At 38.7% G+C, this 25,000-nt stretch overlaps 2 protein-coding genes across 3 annotated transcripts in view; one reads left to right on the plus strand and one right to left on the minus strand.

Annotated features, from left to right (window-relative positions):
- Positions 1-19,967, minus strand: part of mtrex (Mtr4 exosome RNA helicase) — a 53,964-nt gene extending 33,997 nt beyond the window's left edge. Inside the window, exons 1-12 of the mRNA XM_034125773.1 lie at positions 19,835-19,967; positions 18,288-18,425; positions 16,874-16,940; positions 16,731-16,793; positions 15,098-15,210; positions 13,623-13,797; positions 13,161-13,251; positions 10,663-10,787; positions 9,641-9,739; positions 6,529-6,643; positions 4,440-4,571; positions 670-749 (exon numbers count right to left, since the gene is read on the minus strand). Coding sequence (XP_033981664.1) covers positions 670-749; positions 4,440-4,571; positions 6,529-6,643; positions 9,641-9,739; positions 10,663-10,787; positions 13,161-13,251; positions 13,623-13,797; positions 15,098-15,210; positions 16,731-16,793; positions 16,874-16,940; positions 18,288-18,425; positions 19,835-19,935 — 1,299 coding nt within the window. The 5' untranslated portion in view covers positions 19,936-19,967. The remainder of the gene's footprint in view (positions 1-669; positions 750-4,439; positions 4,572-6,528; positions 6,644-9,640; positions 9,740-10,662; positions 10,788-13,160; positions 13,252-13,622; positions 13,798-15,097; positions 15,211-16,730; positions 16,794-16,873; positions 16,941-18,287; positions 18,426-19,834) is intronic.
- A 576-nt stretch (positions 19,968-20,543) lies between these two features.
- fpgs (folylpolyglutamate synthase) overlaps positions 20,544-25,000 on the plus strand; it is a 23,493-nt gene continuing 19,036 nt past the window's right edge. For both annotated transcript variants that reach the window (XM_034125965.1, XM_034125966.1), the window contains exons 1-2: positions 20,544-20,711; positions 24,755-24,883. In XM_034125965.1, coding sequence (XP_033981856.1) covers positions 20,553-20,711; positions 24,755-24,883 — 288 coding nt within the window. In that variant the 5' untranslated portion in view covers positions 20,544-20,552. The remainder of the gene's footprint in view (positions 20,712-24,754; positions 24,884-25,000) is intronic.

The raw sequence follows: 25,000 nt of genomic DNA on the forward strand, positions 1-25,000 counted from the left end.
ATATTATTTGTCATTTGAATGGAAAAGTCCTTACGATATGTCTTGATTTGTAAAAATGAAAATAAAAAATAAGTCAGGTTAGAGTTTGTTTACAGGGATTTAAAGATATAATAATAATAGATGACATTTGTATAGCGCCTTTCAAGGGACCCAAGGCCGTTTACATGGTGAACAAACAAACAATAACATATAATAAGTACCCTGTATTAAGATTGATGCAAAACAAGTGACCTTTGACCTTATAGAGAGATCATATGGGTGAATTTTCCATATCTCTGGAACCCATCGGTCGATTTTGATGGTTGACACCTCTTTTTAACCGTTAGAGCCAATAATAATTGAGGGGAAGTTCCTAAAATCCATCTAAACATGACCCATTGGTGAATGAGTGCTGCGCAGCCAGAATGCCCAAAACCGGAAGCTGTCATACACTCTGGTGGCTACCATAGCAACTATATATGAAAACTCCTGAAGCCACGTGTTGTGATGTCTGTGTTTGCTTCCCGCTCAGTGATGATCCTTATATGTCTGGAATCTGTGGAATCTCAGTTTACCGAGGGCATGGGGGTTAACTGGTTAACAAGGTGACAACTCGGGGGGGAAATTAGGAAAATGTGGGTCTTTATATCAAATGTGTTGTATGAGATGTTTTGTATTACTCCTCCTCACCTGAGGGAGTTTCTTATCCTCGTCCGACAGACAATCAATGGCATTGCTGAACACTTCCTCCACCAGACGCTTCTCTTCATCTGCAACAAACAACAAAGTGTATTTGTTAAACATCTTCTCGAAGCTTTCCAGTAAATATTCTCCCTCTCTCACACAGACACACGTTAAAACAGTTTGCTGGGCTCACAAGTGCAGCAAAGTTCACATGTTTTAGAGAGAATATTTCACAATAACAGTAAAGAAAAGTGGCTCGGTTTCTTCAAAAAGTCTCAGATATCATTCTTCTTGGCGTGTTCGGTTAATGTGGAACAACCTGGGAGAGGTTTTTAGGGAATTGCTTGAAGGAAAAGTGAAACCACAACGAGGTTGAGCAAGAAGATCTGACAATTCTCATTTATTTTATATGATTTTACAGCCACGAAACTGTCACTTGAAATAGTTTTTTTATCCACTTTTTGCAAGACTTACAAATATTCATATTGATCAATTAATTCAAATGAGTGGAGCTGAGGTTCAATATTTCCACATGTCTAACCAATACTTTATTATTGTAATGTAGTGATTTATGATTACTGAGCTAATAGCATTGCACTGTTTGCTAACTGTGTCTTAGTCACAGATTTATTCATGAAGCTATTCTGGGAAACCTTCCCCATCATGTTAGTCAGAAACTCCATATTTATTTTTAATTTCAGATGACCTCAGAGTCAATGGGACTTATTCTAATACTTTAATAACAAAGTGAAACCACAAGCAAACACACACAGAAAAGCAAACCCAAAGATAAATCCATGGCTCCAGAGAAACAGCCCGATAAAACAAAATCTAACATCCACTTTATTTTAGGAGCTCCACATGCAGAGGACTCTTTAAAGTAGAGACACTACATACTGATATACACCTGAACATCAGCAGGAGAGGACTCTTTAAAGTAGAGACACTACATACTGATATACACCTGGACATCAGCAGGAGAGGACTCTTTAAAGTAGAGACACTACATACTGATATACACCTGAACATCAGCAGGAGAGGACTCTTTAAAGTAGAGACACTACATACTGATATACACCTGAACATCAGCAGGAGAGGACTCTTTAAAGTAGAGACACTACATACTGATATACACCTGAACATCAGCAGGAGAGGACTCTTTAAATAGAGACACTACATACTGATATACACCTGAACATCAGCAGGAGAGGACTCTTTAAAGTAGAGACACTACATACTGATATACATCTGAACATCAGCAGGAGAGGACTCTTTAAAGTAGAGACACTACATACTGATATAGACCTGAACATCAGCAGGAGAGGACTCTTTAAAGTAGAGACACTACATACTGATATACACCTGAACATCAGCAGGAGAGGACTCTTTAAAGTAGAGACACTACATACTGATATACACCTGAACATCAGAATGTCCTCTTTAAGATCTCCATCCCCATAAATGACGCTGTTGCTATGGTGCACATGACAAATATAACCTTTAAGCTTTAAAATCATCCACTTCAACATTTTTCCTCGATAAAGTGACGTTTTTTCAAGTCAAATTAAATCATCTGACTGCCATCCTTTTTCTAGGAAAACCAGTCTTTTTAGGCAAATTCTCAAAACACATGAAACTGATGGAAATGAGATATTATCTTTGGTCGTTTGTATGTTTAGTTTTTCTAATGAACTACTTGGCAGCGCTGACAGAAACAGGCTTTCAGTTTTGGAAAGAGCTCGGTATTAAAAAACAAACTTGCTCATTCTAATAATGTCACCATGCAGGGGAAACAAACCGAGATGAGTTCACCTAAAGAGCCTGAAGAGCCTAAAGAGCCTGAAGCCAGTCGACATGAGCCAAGTTTAATCTGCTGCTGCCTCCAATTGTAAAGAAGTTTGTCTTTTCATGAAGAAACTCTACTCAGTGAGATGCGTTCATGCTCTCACTCTTTGCGCAGGATTTCTCAGCTTCATTTGCCAACATTTGCATATTTTAGTCGGCAGTTTCGCTTTCCCCATTTCAGTTCCCTCCCTAAAACTTCCATAATCCATTTGTCACAAAAAATGTATTTATTTGGTGCTTCCGAGTGCAAAGAACCCGTTTTAATTTAAATGGACATGTGACTATTGTTACATTTGCTGATATGAGTACAATTAAAACCCAAAAGTTGAAAAATGCATTGAAAAACAGTACACAAAAAATGTATGTACTAGGGCTGTGCAATTAATCGTATTTTAATTGCAATTACGATTTTGGCCTGCCACAATTACGAAAACAACATAATCGAAAAAAACAATTATTTTGCTTTGCTAGGTTGTGACATATTTGATCTAATTAATGTTGGTCTCATTTATTTGTATTTATCATATTTATATACGTTTAGTAGCTTGTGGAAGTGCGCTCCAAAATATTTGTTGATCTTGTTTATTGGTATTTATTATTTTGATATTATTTATTTAAAGTTTTTCAGTTGAATTATACGTTCAGGGTAATCAACAGTTAAAAAGATACTGTTCAAATTATTATTTGTATTTGTTTTAAAGTTCAATAAATGGATGTTTTCAAAGTCAATGAATAATCGTATTTAATAATCGTGATATCAATTATTGACCCAAATAATCGTGATTATGATTTTTGCCATAATCGCACAGCCCTAGTATGTACTCAACTACTTTTGACAAAATGACCACAATAAATAGTATGTTCTGTCAGAATGGTGAGTAGGAATAGAAAATATAAGGGCTGTTTAATTAATATTTTGCTTTTCTATTAATTTGCTGATTATTTTCTCTATTGATTAAAAAAAAATGGGAAATAGCCGTTTTTCCAAAATGTTCTTACATTTTTAAGACTGTTATAATTTTCAATTTCAAAAGTCCAAAATGACTACTTCAAGTGTCTTCCTGTTAACAAACAATACAACTCCCAAAAGAGCATTAGGTGTATCAACACAGTAAAAGAAAAGCATCAAATTATCATATTGGAGAAGCTGCACTGGAAGCAGAGATCTTGTAAATAGGTTCCAGGTTGTTGTGTTATGTTAATAACTATGTTTCCTGTAACAAAACAGTTACTCTATGGGGCTTTTATTTTGAAAAGCAATCCTCAATTTAAGCTTCCAGTAACTATACTGTTAATGTATGAGGCTTTTGTTTTGAAAAGCAAGCCTCAACTAGAGCTTCTTGTAACAAACAGTTACTCTACGGGGACTTTATTTTGAAAAGCAAGCCTAAAACTATGTTTCCTGTAACAAAACAGTTACTCTATGGGGCTTTTACTTTGAAAAAAAAGCCTGTTTTGTACATACGTCTAAATGAATGCAGCCATGTTGTGGTAAAGGGGCTTCAGATAGCTTCCTGTGGTTGGACTCTGCACCTCGTTGTTCCAATGATAATAAACAAACATTTGCATAAAGCATATTTGTCCACTCATATGTTGATAAGAGTATTAACAACTTGGAAAATATTCCTACATTTAGAACAGATAAGAATTGTGCGATTCATTTGTGATTAATCGCGATTAACTATGGACATCATGCAATTACATATTTTAATCGACTGACAGCCCTAATATATATATTTGATTTGATAAAAATGTATTAATATTATTATTGAAAACCTGTGTACACCATTGCAGCACAAACACACACTCCCCTGTGTTAAAGTTAAACACACCTGAAGTGAGAATGGCCTTATGAACACACACACACTCACCTGTGTTAAAGTTAAGCACACCTGAAGTGAGAATGGCCTTATGAACACACACACACTCACCTGTGTTAAAGTCGAGCTTGGCCACCTGCAGAGCGTACGCCTCGCACTCCTTTTTGCTGAAACTGAAGATGATGACAGGCTGGAAGTTCCTCTCCATGATCATCTTCACGATTTTAAAAACGCTGGACGGACCTGAGGAAACCAGACATGGGAGTATTAATTAATTAAGATGTACATTGGATTTTATAATAGTATTAAAGCCTTATTTTTATAGAGGTTTTCAGACACAGGATGCAGCTTAAAGTGCTTTGGAAGTCCGTCAGACAACACAAGACAAACTGAAAATATGACATTTAATTCAAAAAGTCAGAGTCCAAAACAAATTAGCACACATGCAGCAGTTGGACGTGATAAATACATGATGCTATACATGACAGTAACACATGCGTCACTTCCGGGCAAAAATGACGGCTCCGCCCACTTTTGGGGGAAAACAGTCATTTTAATGGCGGTCAATTCGAATTCTGAAGTTTTTGCCAATCCGATCAGAAATTTAAGAAAACCGTGGATTTTCTGATCTTCAAAGAGCCCGATCACGATGGCCAGTCAGGCAAACAATTACATTCAATCATTGGAAATCGACGAGCGAGCTCGATATATGGTTAAATATAGCAGTAGGCGGTCGATGTCCATAGATGAGAGTAACATCTACGTCACTTTACGGCCTCGCCCACTTTTGGGGGAAACCAACGCTGTCATTTGAATGGCGATCGAGCCTGAAGCCACAGAGCTCTTCTGTTACGGTCCTTTGTTCTTAGAGGAAGTTCAGAAACACTGAACTCTGGATTTGTTTTAATGTTTGAGGTGCAATAAACGACACAGCAGCTTGTTGGCATGATAAAACTATTATTTTCCGCCTCGCTCATGAGAGTAGCAGCTGGAGAAATGAAAGCCTCGCCTACTGATTTTAATTTAACCATATATCGAGCCTGATCGTCGATTTCCAATCATTTAAAGTGGACCTATCATGCTATATTTGAATAATATAGTGTAGGACCATACCTATATAAGGCATATTTATACTTTTTTTTATTCAAAATACCAATCAGATCATGCATTTTAGCCATGCCTCATTTTGCTCAATTTGACAATTTCTAGCTCTGGGCAGATTCAGTGAGAACAGCACCACCTACAGGCCTGGCATATGTACTACAGCGTCTCCAGCGCTTTCGAACGGCAATGGCCGTGGCCGTCTCCTCCTGATTGGTGGAGCCGTAGCGCCACCGTCCTGACGTCAGGACAGTGTTCAAATCTGGATCAGTTTTTATCAGATCCGTTGCAGCCCCTTTTTTAGAGATTTGGGTATGGAGGAAAATAGAGAGGGTTGTGTTTTCTGACACTTGGTGAGTTCCCTGGAACACCGGGGACACATATTCATGTATAAAAGACGTACAAAAGTGCATTTTGCATGATAGGTCCCCTTTAATGTAATTGTTTGCCTGACTGGCCATCGTAACCGGGCTCTTTGAAGATCCACAAATCCACGGTTTTCTTACATTTCTGATCGGATTGGCAAAAACTTCAGAATTTGTATCGACCGCCATTCAAATGACAGCGTTGTTTTCCCCCAAAAGTGGGCGGGGTCGTAATTTTCGCCCGGGAGTGACGCATGTGTTACTCTCATGTATAGCTGTTGTGGAGGATATCATGAAGCCTTGTTCCGATACAAAAAACTAGAGCGTAGTTATTATATCATTTTAACTTGAAACGGGTCACCCGAACACGACATAAGGGTTAAGCTAGTTAAAGTAGTTTTATGCTTTTATTTTGAAGGCATCTTTGGGCAGCTGCAGTAATTGTATATATTGGAGACACCTGTATGGCATGTGTGTTTTTTCAGGGAACGATTTAGGAAATGGTCAAATGTATTTTGGTGAAATTGGCCTTAATTTTAAGTTAATTTCCTGTTTACTTTTCTACAATCTTAGCCGCTACTGTACATATTCAGCTGCCGTTTAAAAACCTCGAGTGCCTTTTATAATATTTCTTAGTGGTCGATAAAAAGCTGCTTCCCCAATTTCATTGTCAGTGAGTTTAAGGCTATTTAAAAAGGGTAAAGTGTGAGAGAGTATTTTCTTTTTAAACGTACCTCTGGTGCCTCCTTTCCGTCTCGGGTCCCACTTTCCTCCTCCACTTCCCCCAGAATCCCCGGCGTCTCTCAGCACCTGCATGGCCGTGTTGAAGTTATCCTCTCTGAAGTCTCCCTGAGGAAAGAAAACATGCAGATATTCAACAAATAAGAAATGAGACTAGTCTGTTTTGTATAGGATTAAGATAAGAAACATTTATTACGCCTACAGAAAAATACATGTATCAAGCGATGGGCCCCTGTAATGCATCTTGCACTTGTATTCTCTTTCCATCATTATTTATTTACTTAAGTACATTTTTCTAGTATCAGTACTTTACTCCACTACTTATTTTACTACTTTTTACTTTGACTTCTTACATTTCTAACCCAAATACCTGTACTTTCTACTTCTTACATGTTGAACACAAATACCTGTACTTTCTACTTCTTACATTTTGAACACAAATACCTGTACTTTCTACTTCTTACATTTTGAACACAAATACCTGTACTTTCTACTTCTTACATTTTGAACACAAATACCTGTACTTTCTACTTCTTACATGTTGAACTCAAATACCTGTACTTTCTACTTCTCACATGTTGAACACAAATACCTGTACTTTCTACTTCTTACATGTTGAACCCAAATACCTGTACTTTCTACTTCTCACATGTTGAACACAAATACCTGTACTTTCTACTTCTTACATTTTGAACCCAAATACCTGTACTTTCTACTTCTTACATGTTGAACCCAAATACCTGTACTTTCTACTTCTCACATGTTGAACACAAATACCTGTACTTTCTACTTCTTACATGTTGAACCCAAATACCTGTACTTTCTACTTCTTACATGTTGAACCCAAATACCTGTACTTTCTACTTCTTACATGTTGAACCCAAATACCTGTACTTTCTACTTGTTACATTTTGAACACAAATACCTGTACTTTCTACTTCTTACATGTTGAACCCAAATACCTGTACTTTCTACTTCTTACATGTTGAACCCAAATACCTGTACTTTCTACTTCTTACATGTTGAACCCAAATACCTGTACTTTCTACTTCTTACATGTTGAACTCAAATACCTGTACTTTCTACTTCTCACATGTTGAACACAAATACCTGTACTTTCTACTTCTTACATGTTGAACCCAAATACCTGTACTTTCTACTTCTCACATGTTGAACACAAATACCTGTACTTTCTACTTCTTACATGTTGAACCCAAATACCTGTACTTTCTACTTCTTACATGTTGAACCCAAATACCTGTACTTTCTACTTCTTACATTTTGAACACAAATACCTGTACTTTCTACTTCTTACATGTTGAACTCAAATACCTGTACTTTCTACTTCTCACATGTTGAACACAAATACCTGTACTTTCTACTTCTTACATGTTGAACCCAAATACCTGTACTTTCTACTTCTCACATGTTGAACACAAATACCTGTACTTTCTACTTCTTACATTTTGAACCCAAATACCTGTACTTTCTACTTCTTACATGTTGAACCCAAATACCTGTACTTTCTACTTCTTACATGTTGAACACAAATACCTGTACTTTCTACTTCTTACATGTTGAACACAAATACCTGTACTTTCTACTTCTTACATGTTGAACCCAAATACCTGTACTTTCTACTTCTTACATGTTGAACCCAAATACCTGTACTTTCTACTTCTCACATGTTGAACACAAATACCTGTACTTTCTACTTCTTACATTTTGAACCCAAATACCTATACTTTCTACTTCTTACATGTTGAACTCAAATACCTGTACTTTCTACTTCTTACATGTTGAACCCAAATACCTGTACTTTCTACTTCTTACATGTTGAACACAAATACCTGTACTTTCTACTTCTTACATGTTGAACTCAAATACCTGTACTTTTTACTTCTTACATGTTGAACACAAATACCTGTACTTTCTACTTCTTACATGTTGAACCCAAATACCTGTACTTTCTACTTCTTACATGTTGAACACAAATACCTGTACTTTCTACTTCTTACATGTTGAACACAAATACCTGTACTTTCTACTTCTTACATGTTGAACACAAATACCTGTACTTTCTACTTCTTACATGTTGAACCCAAATACCTGTACTTTCTACTTCTTACATGTTGAACACAAATACCTGTACTTTCTACTTCTTACATGTTGAACACAAATACCTGTACTTTCTACTTCTTACATGTTGAACCCAAATACCTGTACTTTCTACTTCTTACATGTTGAACACAAATACCTGTACTTTCTACTTCTTACATGTTGAACCCAAATACCTGTACTTTCTACTTCTTACATGTTGAACACAAATACCTGTACTTTCTACTTCTTACATGTTGAACACAAATACCTGTACTTTCTACTTCTTACATGTTGAACACAAATACCTGTACTTTCTACTTCTTACATGTTGAACCCAAATACCTGTACTTTCTACTTCTTACATGTTGAACACAAATACCTGTACTTTCTACTTCTTACATTTTGAACCCAAATACCTGTACTTTCTACTTCTTACATGTTGAACACAAATACCTGTACTTTCTACTTCTTACATGTTGAACCCAAATACCTGTACTTTCTACTTCTTACATGTTGAACACAAATACCTGTACTTTCTACTTCTCACATTTCCCAAACAGGCTGGTTCCTTTAGTTTGAATGTGTGTTTGGTGGCGTGATCATTATTATTTAGAGTCATTGCGTGCCTATTGATTTGAACACGATCCGTGTATCCATCATTTCCTGGTCTTCTCTAAAGAAGAGGGACCAATGAAAACGTTGTCATGTTGCCGTTGTTCAGCATGGAAACATTCATTAGCTAACAATGACATTATTGTTCTATTAATATAAAGGGAGGTCAGGTACTCTTTAAAACAGCTGCTAGTTATGGGTACTTTTTACTGAAGTACATTTCAAAGCCCTCTTTACTTTCACTTGAGTAAAGAAGTTTAGTCAGTACTTCTACTTTCACCAGAGTATTTTTAAACACGAGTATCTGTACTTCTACTTGAGTAAAGGATGTGTGTACTGTTGCCCTCTCTGTTAATGAACTAAGTGTCTCTTTAAATACTCAGGTGTTCTTACGTTCTCATCAACAACGAGGTGGAGTCCGTCGCCCCCTGATGGGAAGATGTAGTGCTGCAGAGGAGTGGGACGGTACTCAGTGTACACGACATGGCATGGCTACAGGAAACAGAAACAAGGCATTAATTATGTAACAAAAAAGGTGATTAAAACACAGAAATGTCCTCCTGGTCCTTTTATATAGACCAGTGTTCATTTTGGCAGCCATTTTAGATTTAGTCTTAGTCTTTAGACGAAAATGGTTATTAGTTTTAGTCACATTTCAGTCCTTTTTATCCTAGTTTTAGTCGATGAAAAATCATTACATTTGAGTCAACTTTTAGTCAAAATGTTTTCTCTCTTTAAACTAATTCAGTTATAGTTTAAACACAGGTATCTGACATTTAAATCAAGGTGACGGTATCAAGTGTTGAAATTCGTAAAGCCACATTTCACTCTCTTAACATAAGAGTGACGTGTGCAGATTCCCAACTAATTCAACCAATGACAGGGATGCATTTTGACGGACAATTGGGGGGAAATATCCTGCATTTTGAATGTCCGATAGTCCACCATTAACACTTTAGTCCCGTCTCAAAAACAAAATATACATTCCGTCTTAGTTTTTATTATTAGTCGTGTACAAAAGGTCGTTGACGAACATTTTTCGTTATAGTTTTCGTTGACGAAATGAACACTGATATAGACCAGTGTTTCTCAAAAGTGTGGTGTGCAAACCACTGGTGGTCCGTGAGTATATTGGTATAATTTCCCATTTGAAATAAATAAATTACAAGTTAAAAGTGTTTCTCAAATTGTTTAAAAATGACTAGTATAGGTGGCAACAGAGACACAGTCAATGAGTGCGTAAACAACGCAATAAACCGTATTTAATTTTGTCTTAATTTACATTATTTCATATTCTGTTCTTGAATGAAAGCGTTTGAGAAACACTGATATAGAAGGATAAATGTTACCTCCTTATATCGAGAGGGGCGTTAACTGCCCTCATGATTATAACATGTGCTCGTTAAGCATCACACCTGCTTGTGAAGGTGGCAAATCCACTCTGCAAACTGCTTGGCGTTGGGGATGGTGGCCGACAAGAAGACGTAATGCACGTTATCAGGAAGAAGAATGATGGTTTCCTCCCAGACAACACCACGCTCTGAAACACACAGAAAGAAGAAGAAGAAGAATTCGTGAATTTATTTACTTTTTAAAGCAGCGGTGGGGAACCTTTTTCCTCTCAAGGGCCATTTCAATTTCCACAACATCCTCCGAGGGCCGTACAAATTGCAGACACTCATAGCAGGTACCTTGAATTCCAGGAATAGGCTGGCTTTACACCCACGGGCCTATCAGAAACGTTGCTATCAGAAACAATGCCCGACTGTTTTGGACGTAATATGGTCGGTGTTTACATTAGCATCGCTAACACTCAGAGCTAACCTGTACTGGAGAGCATGTGTGTGAAGAAGCAGGAAATAAAAAGGAACTCACCTTGTGGTATAACCGGCAAGAGAGAAAGCCTTTGAGCTCCATACTGTTTCAGAAACAATCCTTGATAATCCATGATATGGCGTTTCATCACGGCAGCATTTAGTTTAGACAGTAGCTGCCGGGTCCCGCATGAGCTCAGACCCCTCCTTTTTTATTTTTTTTAAACCGTTATACCCCAAATCAGTACTTTTGAAACAGGAAGTGAAATAGAGGGATATGAGGCATGGCTAGAATGGGTGATCTATTTGGTATTTTGAGCAAAACACTTCATAGACATGTTTTTTATATATTTTTATATATCTGAGACCTATGCTATTGCCTAAAAATAGCATGAAAGGTGACCTTTAAAAAATAGCTTGCGTTGTTCGGCCCGACGCGAAGTGGAGGGTTGATATTAGTCATATTCGACAGACGGCGTTGATCGATTATTTGGCTATTATTATTTGACAGTTGCATAGAAATCTCTCAACATGTTATTGAGCTGCTGTTTTATCGACGTCTGAAAGTCTATGACCACAGCTTCATCCCGACACCAGTCTTCAAAGCACTCAACTGCCCATTTTGTTTGCTTCACGGTGTTCTGTTCGTTTCGTTTTCTTTCCAGTTGGTCTACCTGCTCTTCTCTCTCGACTAACTTTTTTCACCATCCTCCCGGAACCGCCCCGAAATACAATCTAAGCCGTCCCGAAATAAATGTGGACCGTCCCGAAATACAATCTAAGCCGTCCCGAAATTAATGTGGACCGTCCCGAAATACAATCTAAGCCGTCCCGAAATTAATGTGGACCGTCCCGAATTTAAAATATTAGTTTTTCTACATTATCATTAGTTAAAATCATTCAAAGTGACCTTTAACATAAATAAAACATCATACAAATCATTAGATGATAATTCATCAACCTTTTTATTTGAGTAAATCAGTCCAACACATAAACAAAGGCCAAATATATTAAAAAAAAACACACAAACGAGAAAGATACTCTAATATTGAATCCAATCAAGTCCCATCCAATTATCAAAACAATCCAACACTCTGTCCTGAAGACAGAAGACAGAGTAACCACTAACCAGGATGACAGTCTGTAACACAGTCAGGAGACCTTTACAAACCGCCCGCCCCCTCGCACACAGACGGGAGAGAGAGATCCCGTCTGGATTGGAAGGATAGAAAATACATCATAGACGCATTTTGTAGTCTTATTGCATATTAGAAACGGAGTTGGCGAAACTAAAACTGCAATATAATGTTCATGTAGCAATAATACATATGACATGTATGTTTTAAATGTCTCCAGTACCGATAAAAAGACCGCTGTTGGTACCACTGTCTTTAATAATTCCGGCCCGCGGCCCGTTTAATACCGGGGCTCGGTACCCATCCCTACATGGGGAGAGGCGCAGCATATTGCTAAGGACTAAATGCGATGGAGAGTTCTCATCTCAGCTGCAATGACGTGTCTGGAAACCCCCTCTAGGGTGCCCCATGCATAGCGCGCCGCCAAAAAGCTGCTTCATAAGTTAAATTTCGTTTCTCCGCACCTCTCCAGGGGAAACAAATGGTAGTTACATCACAGCTGTAGCTACGTACTGTGTGTGTGTGTGTGTATTTTGCGGGTTGCTAAATGCTTTGTGTGAGGTTTAATAACTGTGTGCTACACAAAACGTGCAGTCAGTTTCATTTTCATCGCCGTTCGTAGTAGAGTTAGCAGGGTATTTTTATTTTAACTCTCGTCCCAAATTCGTCCCAAAATTAATTTGTATCCTCCCCGACCCAATTGTTTTGCTCACTCCACTCCTCCATAGTAAGGCCACCCCGGAGGTCGAAGTGAACCTTAAATGTTTCCATCTTAAGCTGTGTTAGTTAGTTTCGTAACGGTCGTAATGTAACGGTTGTAGCTTTTTCTCAGACGCGGAGGGATACATGACTTTTTCTACCCGTGATATACGCTAAGAACCAATCAGATTGCTTGATTTGATTTATCCGTGTTATAATCTCAAATAACTCATAATGAACTGCAGGCGTGTATCCTGTCCTCACCTAAGTCTCTCATGTAGTGGATCTCATCAAAAACGACCCAGGCAACTTCCCTCATGATCTCAGAGCCTCGGTACAGCATGCTCCTCAGGATCTGGGAGAAATCAAACATTCATTATGTCAGAAAACCTCTCAGTGATGCACAGTTTCCAAACTCTATTCAACTACTTTTGACAAGATTACCACAATTAATATCGTACTCTGATTTCTTAGGTGAATAGAGTGAGTTGTTTCAATATACAGTGGAGGAAATAAGTATTTTATCCCGTGCAGATTTTGTAAGTTTACCCACGAACAAAGGAATGAACAGCCTGTCATTTTAATGGCTATTCATTTGCTCTATTTATTGATTCAAAAGGTTTAGGAAATTGTCTTAAAAATGTAAGAAAATTGTGAAAAATGTCTGTTATAATTTAAATAAAGGTGATATTTTGTCAATGTATTAACGACTCCACTTCCTCTCACCTCTGTGGTCATGACGAGGCAGGAGGCGGTGGGGTTGATGGTGACGTCTCCCGTCATCAGACCAACATCCTGGAACTCCTCGTACATTTCTCTGTATTTCTGGTTAGAGAGAGCTTTGATGGGGCTGGTGAAGATCACCCTCTGTTTCTCTCTGAGCGCCAGGGCAATGGCGTATCTGCAAGAAGAGGAAAGAAGAGATGGATTAACTGAAATGTATTTATTTAGGATAAAACCCCATGGGAAGAAACAGCAAGACAGTAAAAAGAAAAACAAACATAACCAAATCACAATACAACTAGAACAGGGTTCCTGCCGGTTTCACCAACTCAAATTTAAGACTTTTTAAGACCACTTTGAATAGAATTTAAGACCTATTTCACGGCAAGAAAGTATGAAGGAAAATTGCTATGAAAGAAGAAATACGTCCCATAATTACTTACAAAGTAAATGTATTCATGTTCAACATAAGAACGATGACTGAACATAACAGCATAACAGAACCGTGTTAGACAAAGAGTGTGTGTGTGTGTGTGTGTGTGTGTGTGTGTGTGTGTGTCAAGAGCTATAGTCAGAGCTCTGCTGTCTTCATGCTGTTGTATGATTGGTATTTAGCGTCTACAGCACCTCCGCTTTTAGGGTTGACGTACACTCACACGTCGCCCAGAGGTCCCCCGGTGTTGTTGCGGGAGCTGCTGCACTAGCTAACGCTACATTAGCAAAACAAACGCTAATTTCTTTTGCAAAAGGTGCAGCGGGCTTCAAACACGTCCCCCTCCACTGGTTTCAACCAAGCACTAAATTCGATGTTTTCCAACCAAATACGGTTGAACTTACACTTCCCCATATTTATTTTTAAGTAGATTCTAAGATACATGAGTTTCTGACTGCCGCTAGCTGAAGCTTGGTTGCTAGGTTACTAGCTGGGTGTTCTCCGATAAGGGGCCGGTGGAAACAAAGTTAGTGATTACTGGTTCCATGTTGATTTATTTCAATACAAATTGTTGGGGGGAACTGAAAGGCTCTCACCGTACTGGTTACTTTGCAGCCCGGACATTTCCCCCAAAACACATTTAGACGCGATCTCAACACAGAAGTACCTTTCAAATCCCATCATTTTTAAGACCTACTAAATCATATTTAACACCTTATGTTATAAACAACATCTAGTGTCCTTACTGTAACACGGTAATATTTGTTTATTTCTGCAAGCCCTAATACACTACATTTGTATAATACATTTCAATAAGAATCATTGCCACATACCCTGACTGCCCTTTGTATCGCAGCAACCTTATATTTTACCTGAACTACCGTTTCAATGTTATTATGAAATTCTTCCTAAGAAATGCCTGCACTTGTCTGCACTAACGACCCCAGCAATCAACTGAGCCAAACCGAGCAAAGGTGAACCGAGCCGCGCTAAAACCTGTAGTCGAAATTTCGGCTTACGTACGCTTTATTTTTAAGATACTCACTCAGCACAGACGGTCTTTCCAGCCGAGGTGTGAGCCGACACCAGCACAGACTGGTTGTTGTCGATGCACAGGAGGGCCTCGCGCTGGAACGGATCCAGAACAAAAGGGTACTCCTGCAAGACGAGGAAGACATGGTTAGAGCCAGTGTTTAGTTTTGATGAGAAAGACCACCTCATCGTGACGTCTGTAGTCAACACACTATATAAAAGACTACAATTCCCACGGTGCCTGCTCTAAAGTGACAGTGATGGGCAGAAACCTGCTACAAAGACGCCGTCGAGGAACAGTTTTTAACCGTCCAATTACCCTTTAAGTTAGTAAGTTATATAAGCCTTATCAAGACAGAAAGAATACCTATTGTTATTTAATGTGAGTTTTGCATATTTGTTTTGACTATTGTAAAGGCCTCTTTTCTTTGCTGCATGTGTAAAAGTTTGTTATTTTATTTTGAGCAAACCCATCGCATAATATCATCTAAAGCAGTGCTTCTCAAACTTTTTTCAGTAATGTACCCCGCTTTGAAAAATGTTCTCTGCCAAGTACCCCCTGACCGACCCCGGACATTTGAGACAGAAAACGCCTATATAAATAATTACAATAATTAACAAACCAATGAACAAAATGATATATTATGAAAAACTATAAATACAATACACAAATGTAACATGTTTATATGAGGACCCCCTTAGTGGTTCTAGGAATATTTGATATACAATTGTGTTTTCTATTTAACTTATTGTACTTATTTTTGTAATCATGCATGGTATTTTTTTAATTAACCTTTTTATTTATTTTATCTCACGTACCCCCTGCAGTACCCCAACGTACCCCTAGGGGTCCGCGTACCCCCATTTGAGAATCACTGATCTAAAGCAGGGGTGTCGAACTCAAATACACAGTGGGCCAACATTATAAAATGGGTACTAGTGGAGGGCCGGACTGGTTCAATGTTTATTGCAGAACTTATTGAAATGAACTTATTGCACATATTAAACCTGGAACTAACAAAGCTTAAATGATTGCCTATAAAAACAACATGAAACATTAAATAATCAGTTGCATTCATTTCTTATGTCTCGATCTGCAGCTTTTCCAGAGTCATTTCTTATGATTACATTTCTGCACAGGCCAACAACAGCTTCAACAAAACTATTTCTCTCAAAGAGAAAACCAAACATGCCCTGTTGTCGTGAGAGAAGGAAACATCCATGTAAACTCAGTGTGCTGCTCTGTGATGCTAGTTCAGATACTTGGCATCTCATCTTGGGTGCAAGGTCATCAATGGGGTCAGGCTCTGAGCTGAGGAGACCCTCAGGATGGAGTGAAGGTGCAATATACCGGCGGGCCAGATCTAATAGCAATTAGAAATTATCCTGTGGGCCGAAATTAAATCCACAAAGGGCCTGATTTGGCCCCCGGGCCTTGAGTTTGACACATGTGGAAACCATCGGACGCCAAGCAACTCTTCAACTTTAAGTAATATAAATGAAAGAAGACGAGTTTAAAATGTCTGTTTAAGGCGTCGAGTGGCTTGATAGAAAAACAAGGAAGGAAGGAAGCCACGACAGACATGGTTAAAGTTATTAATCAAAATACTTAAAAAGTATTAGATGCATTTGAATCGACATCGTACCTTGGCTGCTTTCCCCACTCGCGGCTTCAGTGGTTTGTATTCTTCGTTGGCTTGCAGTGCGACCTGAGAAAGGCAGAATGCATCAATATAAGTTTCTATATTCATTTTTTTCACAAATCTGTAGTTTGCTTTGTTTCCTTTACCTCATGACAGCATCCCTCCACAGTCTCCACCTGCTCCACCTTCACTTGGGGCATGAATTCTGCAAGACTGAAGGAATTAAACTACTTTAAAACATATTCTAAAGCATTTCAAGACAGTGAAAAATCGATATCGGCTGATATTCACTCTCGGCCGATCGATCGGTGCTCTCTATAAATGCCGATCGGGAGAGCCGATCACATGACGTAAAATACATGACACTTTTCTCTGCGGCAAAACAAGCTCGTCCAAAATGGCTTCACCGGTCTGGCAGTATTTTAGGGTGTCCGAAAAAGACAGTAAAATAGCGGTATGCAACGTGTGTGTGAAGCAGACATCCTATGCAACGTGTGTGAAGCAGACATCCTATGCAACGTGTGTGAAGCAGAAATCCTATGCAACGTGTGTGAAGCAGAAGCAGCTCCACCCGCTGTGACGGACCGGTGAGCGGAGCAACACACACACTAATGGCGCATTTCCACTACAGCGCGGAGCACGGTTTAAGAGGGCTGTGACGTCAGCGGTCCGTCTTTGGTTGCGTTTCCACTTGGTCTAGTACCGGCTAGCGGGTCCTAATTCACAGTTTTTCTGGCCTCATAAAATCGTGGGTCTAGGGCCAGAGACAACGAGGCTGAGTCGGGCTGAGTATGCTAAACTAGAGAGAGCATCGCTGGCAAGGGGGCTACAACTACAACAAGATGGACATATTTGACCGTGATTTAATTGTAATACAGGTTTCAAAATGATGCCGAAGTAACAACATACTGATACCGGTTAGTAGAAACCATGAATTAATGCTTTGTCAAGTCTGCAGACAGACGGCAGGAGAAACACCTTTTAAAATGCGTGTGTTCTAAATGGAGATTGGCTAAGCTAACGCAGTATATGCTCCGACCGTCCACACTCACAACAACGGCCTACAGACATAAATAAAGCAGCGACTGTATTCTCCATGACACAGGCAGTCTGTGGTTTGTACTTGTTTAACTTTTGTCTAGTTTCTGAACATATATGAGGAGCTGTGAGCTCTGAGTGCTAACAGCTAACGGCTGTGTTGTTTTTCTGGGGTTCTCTGAAGATCACGTCACGGCTCCGCCTACACTGCGTTACTATAGATACTACCCCAGTTCCTAAACTGTAATGGCAATGCGCCATAAAGTGAGCCAGTCCTAACGAGGCCTAGCCATACTGAGCGAGGCCGTGTAGTGGAAACGCGCCATAAGTGCCTTACTCAAGGGCACACTAGTGGTGGTGTTCCTGGCGGGATTTGAACTCACAACCTTCCGATCTTCAGCCCACCACACTATCCATTAGACCACCACTACCTACTAAATATAGTTAAGTAGTAGTAATGCTTTGGAAGTATAAAATAGGACCCTGTACAGACACACGGTGTTTATTGGTAACGCTTCTCACTTCAGGTCGTTAGCACAGATGGCCTCGTGTCGAGCTTTCTTCCCGAACAGAACCTCCTCTCCTCCGTCACTGTCGGCCTCCCTCTTGACGGCAGGAGAAGCAGCATCTTTATCAGCGCCATTTTTAGTAATAACTTTCCTGTTAAAGAGAAAAAACAAACACACTGTAGTTAGCTGACGTGCACTTGAACGCAACACAGACGAAAATTCAAACAGACATATATTCAGAGTAGAAAAATACATATATCACTAGACTAGAGTATCTAAAAATAATACATAATATGAAGAAAATACTGAATACTCTGCGCTACACAACTTCACTAAGACTTATAGAAATATACTACAGGATTGGCAGAGGTGTAAAGTAACTAAGTACATTAACTCAAGTACCATTTTGAGGTACTTTACTTGAGTATTTCCATGTTATGCTACAGAGTACTTCTACTCCTCTACAGTTCAGAGGTACATGGTGTACTTCTACTCCACTACATGTATTTATACCTTTAGTTACTTCACAGATGTGGATGAATGATGTGAAATATAATCAAGTGTTAAATCAGACTTTAGTTCCACCTGGAGTAAATCCACAAGCTACCCTGCAGTATACAAAGTCATTCAAACTAGCTGCACCTTTACCAGCTTTGAGAACACTTTAATGATCAATCATTATAAAACATATCATATATATTATTCTGAAATGGAGCAATCTGCACAATGACTACTTTTACTGTCGCTACTTTCACTATATTTTGATGAGAATACTTTCCTACTTTTACTTGAGGAACATTTTGAATGCAGGACTTTTACTGTAACAGAGTATTCCTACACTCTGGTACTTCTACTTTTACTCAAGTACAAGATCTGAATACTTCTACTTTTACTCAAGTACAAGATCTGAATACTTCTACTTTTACTCAAGTACAAGGTCTGAGTGCTTCTACTTTTACTGAAGTACATGATCTGAGTACTTCTACTTTTACTCAAGTACAAGATCTGAGTACTTCTACTTCTTCTCTAGTACAAGATCTGAGTACTTCTCCCACCTCTGCACATTGGATTATATAAACATTACAGTTGTACATTTTAGCATAAATATGTCATACACAAATATGGCTCAACATTTCTCCAGTATTTATTGCTTTTCTTAACGACATGAAAAGTATACAAAGCAAATGGTGCAAAGATGTTTCTGTTCATAATGCCATCACCTTTGAATGACTGTAATGAGAACTGATGTTTAAGTGCCTTTTTCTGATGTATTAGAATAATTGTTCAGTAAAGATGAGGCATGAAGCAGTTGAGCTAGCTAGACTCTTGTGACTATTAACTTCTTAAATTGCACACGTATGGCGTTAATGTTACACATAACACACCAATAACAAAGCAAATACAATGTCCGAAAACCCATAACACGTGTTTTATTTCAGTTTCCATTAGCAATTAGCAACATTAGCTGGTTAGCATAGTTATTGCTACGTTCAAGTTTCTCTGTACAATCTAACCTCCGGATTTCAAACGTTAAATATGCAACAAAAAACAAGCCTTTACCCGATTTCTGCAGTCAGAGAAGCGGGTATCTTTTTGCTTGTGGTAGTTTGTTGTTCATCGTCAAACACGCTGAACAAACCGTCTCCAAAAGCGTCCGCCATGATTGTTAGGGGCAGAACTTCTTCCCACAATACAACACGAGGGTTTGCTCGCCAAATCCCGGGAAGTGCGCCGGAAGTCGATGTAAATGTCCGTAGTGGCCAAACGGTGGTACTACAGCAGTGCAGAAGCAGTCAGTTCAGGCAACTTTAAAGGTGGAAATAAGGTATAAAAGTAATAAAATAAATATTAAACCAATAAAGAGCAGCAAGTATATATACATTGCTTCAGTAGGAAGGACATGAACCACAAACAATACTATGTATAACATGTTTTAGATAAGTTAGACAAAGAAAGACAGATTTAAACTTGATATTGAAAATTCCTTTAAATATGTAATTTACAAGAAGAAAGTAAACTATGTTTTTTGAGTTATTCTTTAAATGCTTGACAACACTGCAGCTTTTCAACCCAATTTAAATTAAATTAATCTTGCTTTCTTTTCTATGTTTGTATTTTCTGTCAGTTATAATCAGCATTTATCCAGTAGGGGGCGGTGATGCAACGTCTTGATGCCAACCGCCTCTAAAACCCAAGAAGAGTGGGGGCGTGTCGATGCCACTGCTCATGTGAAAGGAACCTCCCATATTTGGTCTTGGCTTCCTGTGACAGCTCGCCCATGATGGTGTGCATGTGGAGCGCGTGGCGGCGGGGCTCCGTGTTGGCCGCGCGGCTCGCAAAGAGGGATTGGCCGTGCAGTTTTTCCGCGGGCCTTTCTGTCAGATACAGGGACTTCAGCACCAAGACGGCTCCTCACATCCCCGGCATGGAGTACCAGGTGTGTTACCCTCTCTGCTACCTGTCTGTTAGCATGCCAGCTAGCCACAGACGCTAGTTTACAAGTTTTAACTTCAACTCTGACACTCTGTGACAGTTATGGGATGGATACAAAAATGGCTGACATGAACAAGTGGGAGAACATAATAATAACAGTTAGCTCTGGATTGTAGAGCCAGGGGAGTAGAAGCTAACAGAGGAGCTGTGAGAGAGAGACAGCTGTGACTCCTACGGTTATGTTACTGGACAACTTGTACTGAGGCAACGATCATCCAGCAGAGATAACAACACGTGTCGTAACGATGGTCGTAACCCTCTGAAAACACTGGGTTCACATAGTAAACATCAGAGGTGGGAGAGGTACTCCGATCTTGTACTTGAGTAAAAATAGAAGTACTCAGATCTTGTACTTGAGTAAAAGTGCAAGTACTCAGATCTTGTAGTAAAAGTCGAAGTACTCAGAGCTTGTACTTGAGTAAAAATAGAAGTACTCAGATCTTGAACTTGAGTAAAAGTGCAAGTACTCAGATCTTGTAGTAAAAGTAGAAGTATTCAGATCTTGTACTTGAGTAAAAGTAGAAGTACTCAGATCTTGTACTTGAGTAAAAGTAGAAGTACTCAGATCTTGTACTTGAGTGAAAGTAGAAGTACTCAGGTCTTGTACTTGAGTAAAAGTAGAAGTACCAGAGTGTAGGAATACTCTGTTACAGTAAAAGTCCTGCATTCAAAATGTTACTCAAGTGAAAGTATAAAAGTATTCTCATCAAAATATAGTGAAAGTAGCGACAGTAAAAGTAGTCATTGTGCAGATTGGTCCATTTCAGAATAATATATATGATATGTTTTATAATGATTGATCATGAAAGTGTTCTCAAAGCTGGTAAAGGTGCAGCTAGTTTGAATGACTTTGTATACTGCAGGGTAGCTTGTGGATTTACTCCAGGTGGAACTAAAGTCTGATTTAACACTTGATTATATTTCACATCATTTATCCACATCTGTAAAGTAACTAAAGCTATTAAATACATGAAGTGGAGGAAAAGTACACCATGTACCTCTGAACTGTAGTGGAGTAGAAGTACACAGTAGCAGAAAGTGGAAATACTCAAGTAAAGTAAAAGTTGTACTTAAGTACAGAACTTTTACTTCGCACCTCTGGTCACTGTTTTTATGTGGATATTGATTTGTTTCGACTCACTTGTTGCAGGAAAATTGCACTATTGTCCAACTGTAAATGCATTTTATATATGTGAATGTACGTTTTTGTGAAGTGTACATCCTTGCTAAAGTTTCAGCGTTGTTTTTATTAAAGCTGTATGAATCTGTCTCTCCTTCCTGCTTGAATGTCATTGTTGTTATTGGGTATTTTTGTCATTGTAAACTAGGGCTGTGCAATTAATTGTATTTTAATTGCAATTACGATTTTGGCCTGCCACAATTACGAAAACAACATAATCGTAAAAGACGATTATTTTGCTTTGCTAGGTTGTGACAGTGCAACATATTTGATCTAATTTATTTGTATTTATCATATTTACATATGTTTAGTAGCTTGTTGAAGTGCGCTCCAAAATATTTGTTGATCTTGTTTATTGGTATTTATTATTTTTGATATTATTTATTTAAATGTATCATTTATTATTGTATTGGTTATTCAGTTGAATTATACGTTCAGGGTAATCAACAGTTAAAAAGATACTGTTCAAATTATTATTTGTATTTGTTTTAAAGTTCAATAAATGGATGCTTTCAAAGTCAATGAATAATCGTATTTAATAATCGTAATATCAATTATTGACCAAAATAATCGTGATTATGATTTTTGCCATAATCGCACAGCCCTATTGTAAACCAACCAATGTGTTGTTCTGCCTGACTGAATACTGGCTTCCCTGCCCTCAAACTCTTTGGTCAAACAATATGTAAAAGGTTCATTATTGCAATAAAATAGGAGGGTATTAAATATAAATGTGTTTGAGTATTTGGTGCAGCAGGATATATGAAATATGCTTCCTTCCTAAACTCCTTCATGCACAGCAGTTGTGAAATAGTGAATGCTAGAAATGATTAATGTTCTGTTGATAGACTGAATGATGGAGGTATTTCATCACTGAACACATCCGGGTTCAGCTTTAAGTCAATGTTTGTACCTTTTAACGTTGTGATATTGATCTGTGGGGTCATCTCTCCAACTGATGAAAGGCCTGAACTTTAGTGATAAGATCAAACAGTCAGTCATGAGACCCTGACTCCTAAACATGTCGCTCTTCTTGAACATGAGAAAGTCAAATGAACAGGGTCCCCGGTGTTTTTCTGCTATCCTGGAAAGACCAAGTTGAATATGTTTGCTTCAAGGCGAGTAGACTTCTTTTGTTTCTTACAGCTGTGATTGTACTGCATGGAACAAGTGTTCTTCTACAGCTTTAAAGGGGACCTATCATGCAAAATGCACTTGTTGATGTCTTCTCTACATCAACATGTGTCCCCGGTGTGTCGGGGAACTCACGCAGCGTCAGAAAATAAAACCCTCTCTCTTTTCCTCCGTACCCAAATCTCTAAAAACGGGGGAACAACGGAGCTGATCCAGATTTGCGTCCGATATGACGTAATATCTGAAATGTGGACCCACGGCCCTATCAGAAACGTTGCTATCAGAAACAATGCCCGACTGTTTTGGACGTAATATGGTCGGTGTTTACATTAGCATCGCTAACACTCAGAGCTAACCTGTACTGGAGAGCATGTGTGTGAAGAAGCAGGAAATAAAAAGGAACTCACCTTGTGGTATAACCGGCAAGAGAGAAAGCCTTTGAGCTCCATACTGTTTCAGAAAGAATCCTTGATAATCCATGATATGGCGTTTCATCACGGCAGTATTTAGTTTAGACAGTAGCTGCCGGGTCCCGCATGAGCTCAGACCCCTCTTTTTTAAAATTATTTTAAGCTTTATACCCCAAATCAGCACTTTTGAAACAGGAAGTGAAATAGAGGGATATGAGGCACGGCTAGAATGGGTGATCTGTTTGGTATTTTGAGCAAAACACTTCATAGACATGTTTTTTATATATTTGTATATATCTAAGACCTATGCTATTGCCTAAAAATAGCATGATAGGTGACCTTTAAATTCAAAACTTCTCCACCAGCATAAGATCTGCTCAACGATTGTAGGTCAACCCTGGGAGAAACAACATATTAACATCCTCTCCGGCGATACAAGGTCCCACGACTTAATAAAGTGAGACTGAAGCACTCGCATCCTCACACTAAATACAGGTCAGAATCAGAAACGGGTTTATCACCAGGTGGGTTAACACATACGAGGAGTTTGATTTGGTGTTTTAGTGCATATAATAAATAAAAAACACAGATGGAAAACTATTTGAAGAAAAATACAATAACATAAAAAAAATATAGCAGTATCTACATTGAACAGCATTGAAATTGTAAAAATCAGGGATTGTCATGTTGTGTTAAATGTTAGTTTATCCTTGTATTGTGTTTAATTATTTGTCCTTGTTTGATTCAGACAATAAGTTATAATCGTATCGTAGCAATAAGTCATTAAACTGTAAGTGCGGTGTCGTGTCAAATGATCATATAATCATTTAAAACATATAGTCTTATACTCTGATTGCCTTTTACTCTGATAAATGGTATTTTTAGTCTGTGTTGAACAGAGACATGTGTTCAGGGTTTACCTCTCAGGAGGGCAAAGGAAGTGTAAAAGGCACATGGTTAAGGACTGGGGGGTTTGATGGTTTAATGATGGGATGGAGGACCAGCTGTTTCCTCTCATGAATACACAGAGAGACTGTCAGCAGGACTTCTCTCTCCTCTGAGGATGAAGCTCTGTTCCTACATTTGAGATGGATTTCACTTTATATTGACTTTCTTTATTACTTTGTTAAATATAACAAAAGACAAACTTTGTCCATGAATCATTTATCAGTTTCTCTGAAGAATCCTCCTCACGTCCAATCTCCCTGTGCTGTGTTGATCGTGGGATTTTGATTCTAAAACACTCGTTGCTTTTTGTTGCAGGATGCCATCTGCACGCTGAACACGTTACAGACCAACGCCAGCGCTCTGGAGCAGGTTCGCAGAGAGAGGTGTCTTCCTCAACTGCAGCTGCAGGCCATGAGAGGCTTCCTGGAGAGAGCCGGACTCACTGTGAGACACACACACACTGAGACACACACACACACTGAGACACACACACACTGAGACACACACACACACACTGAGACACACACACACACACACTGAGACACACACACACACACACAC

Source organism: Trematomus bernacchii, unplaced genomic scaffold, assembly GCF_902827165.1.
Source record: "Trematomus bernacchii unplaced genomic scaffold, fTreBer1.1, whole genome shotgun sequence".
NCBI lineage: Eukaryota > Metazoa > Chordata > Actinopteri > Perciformes > Nototheniidae > Trematomus > Trematomus bernacchii.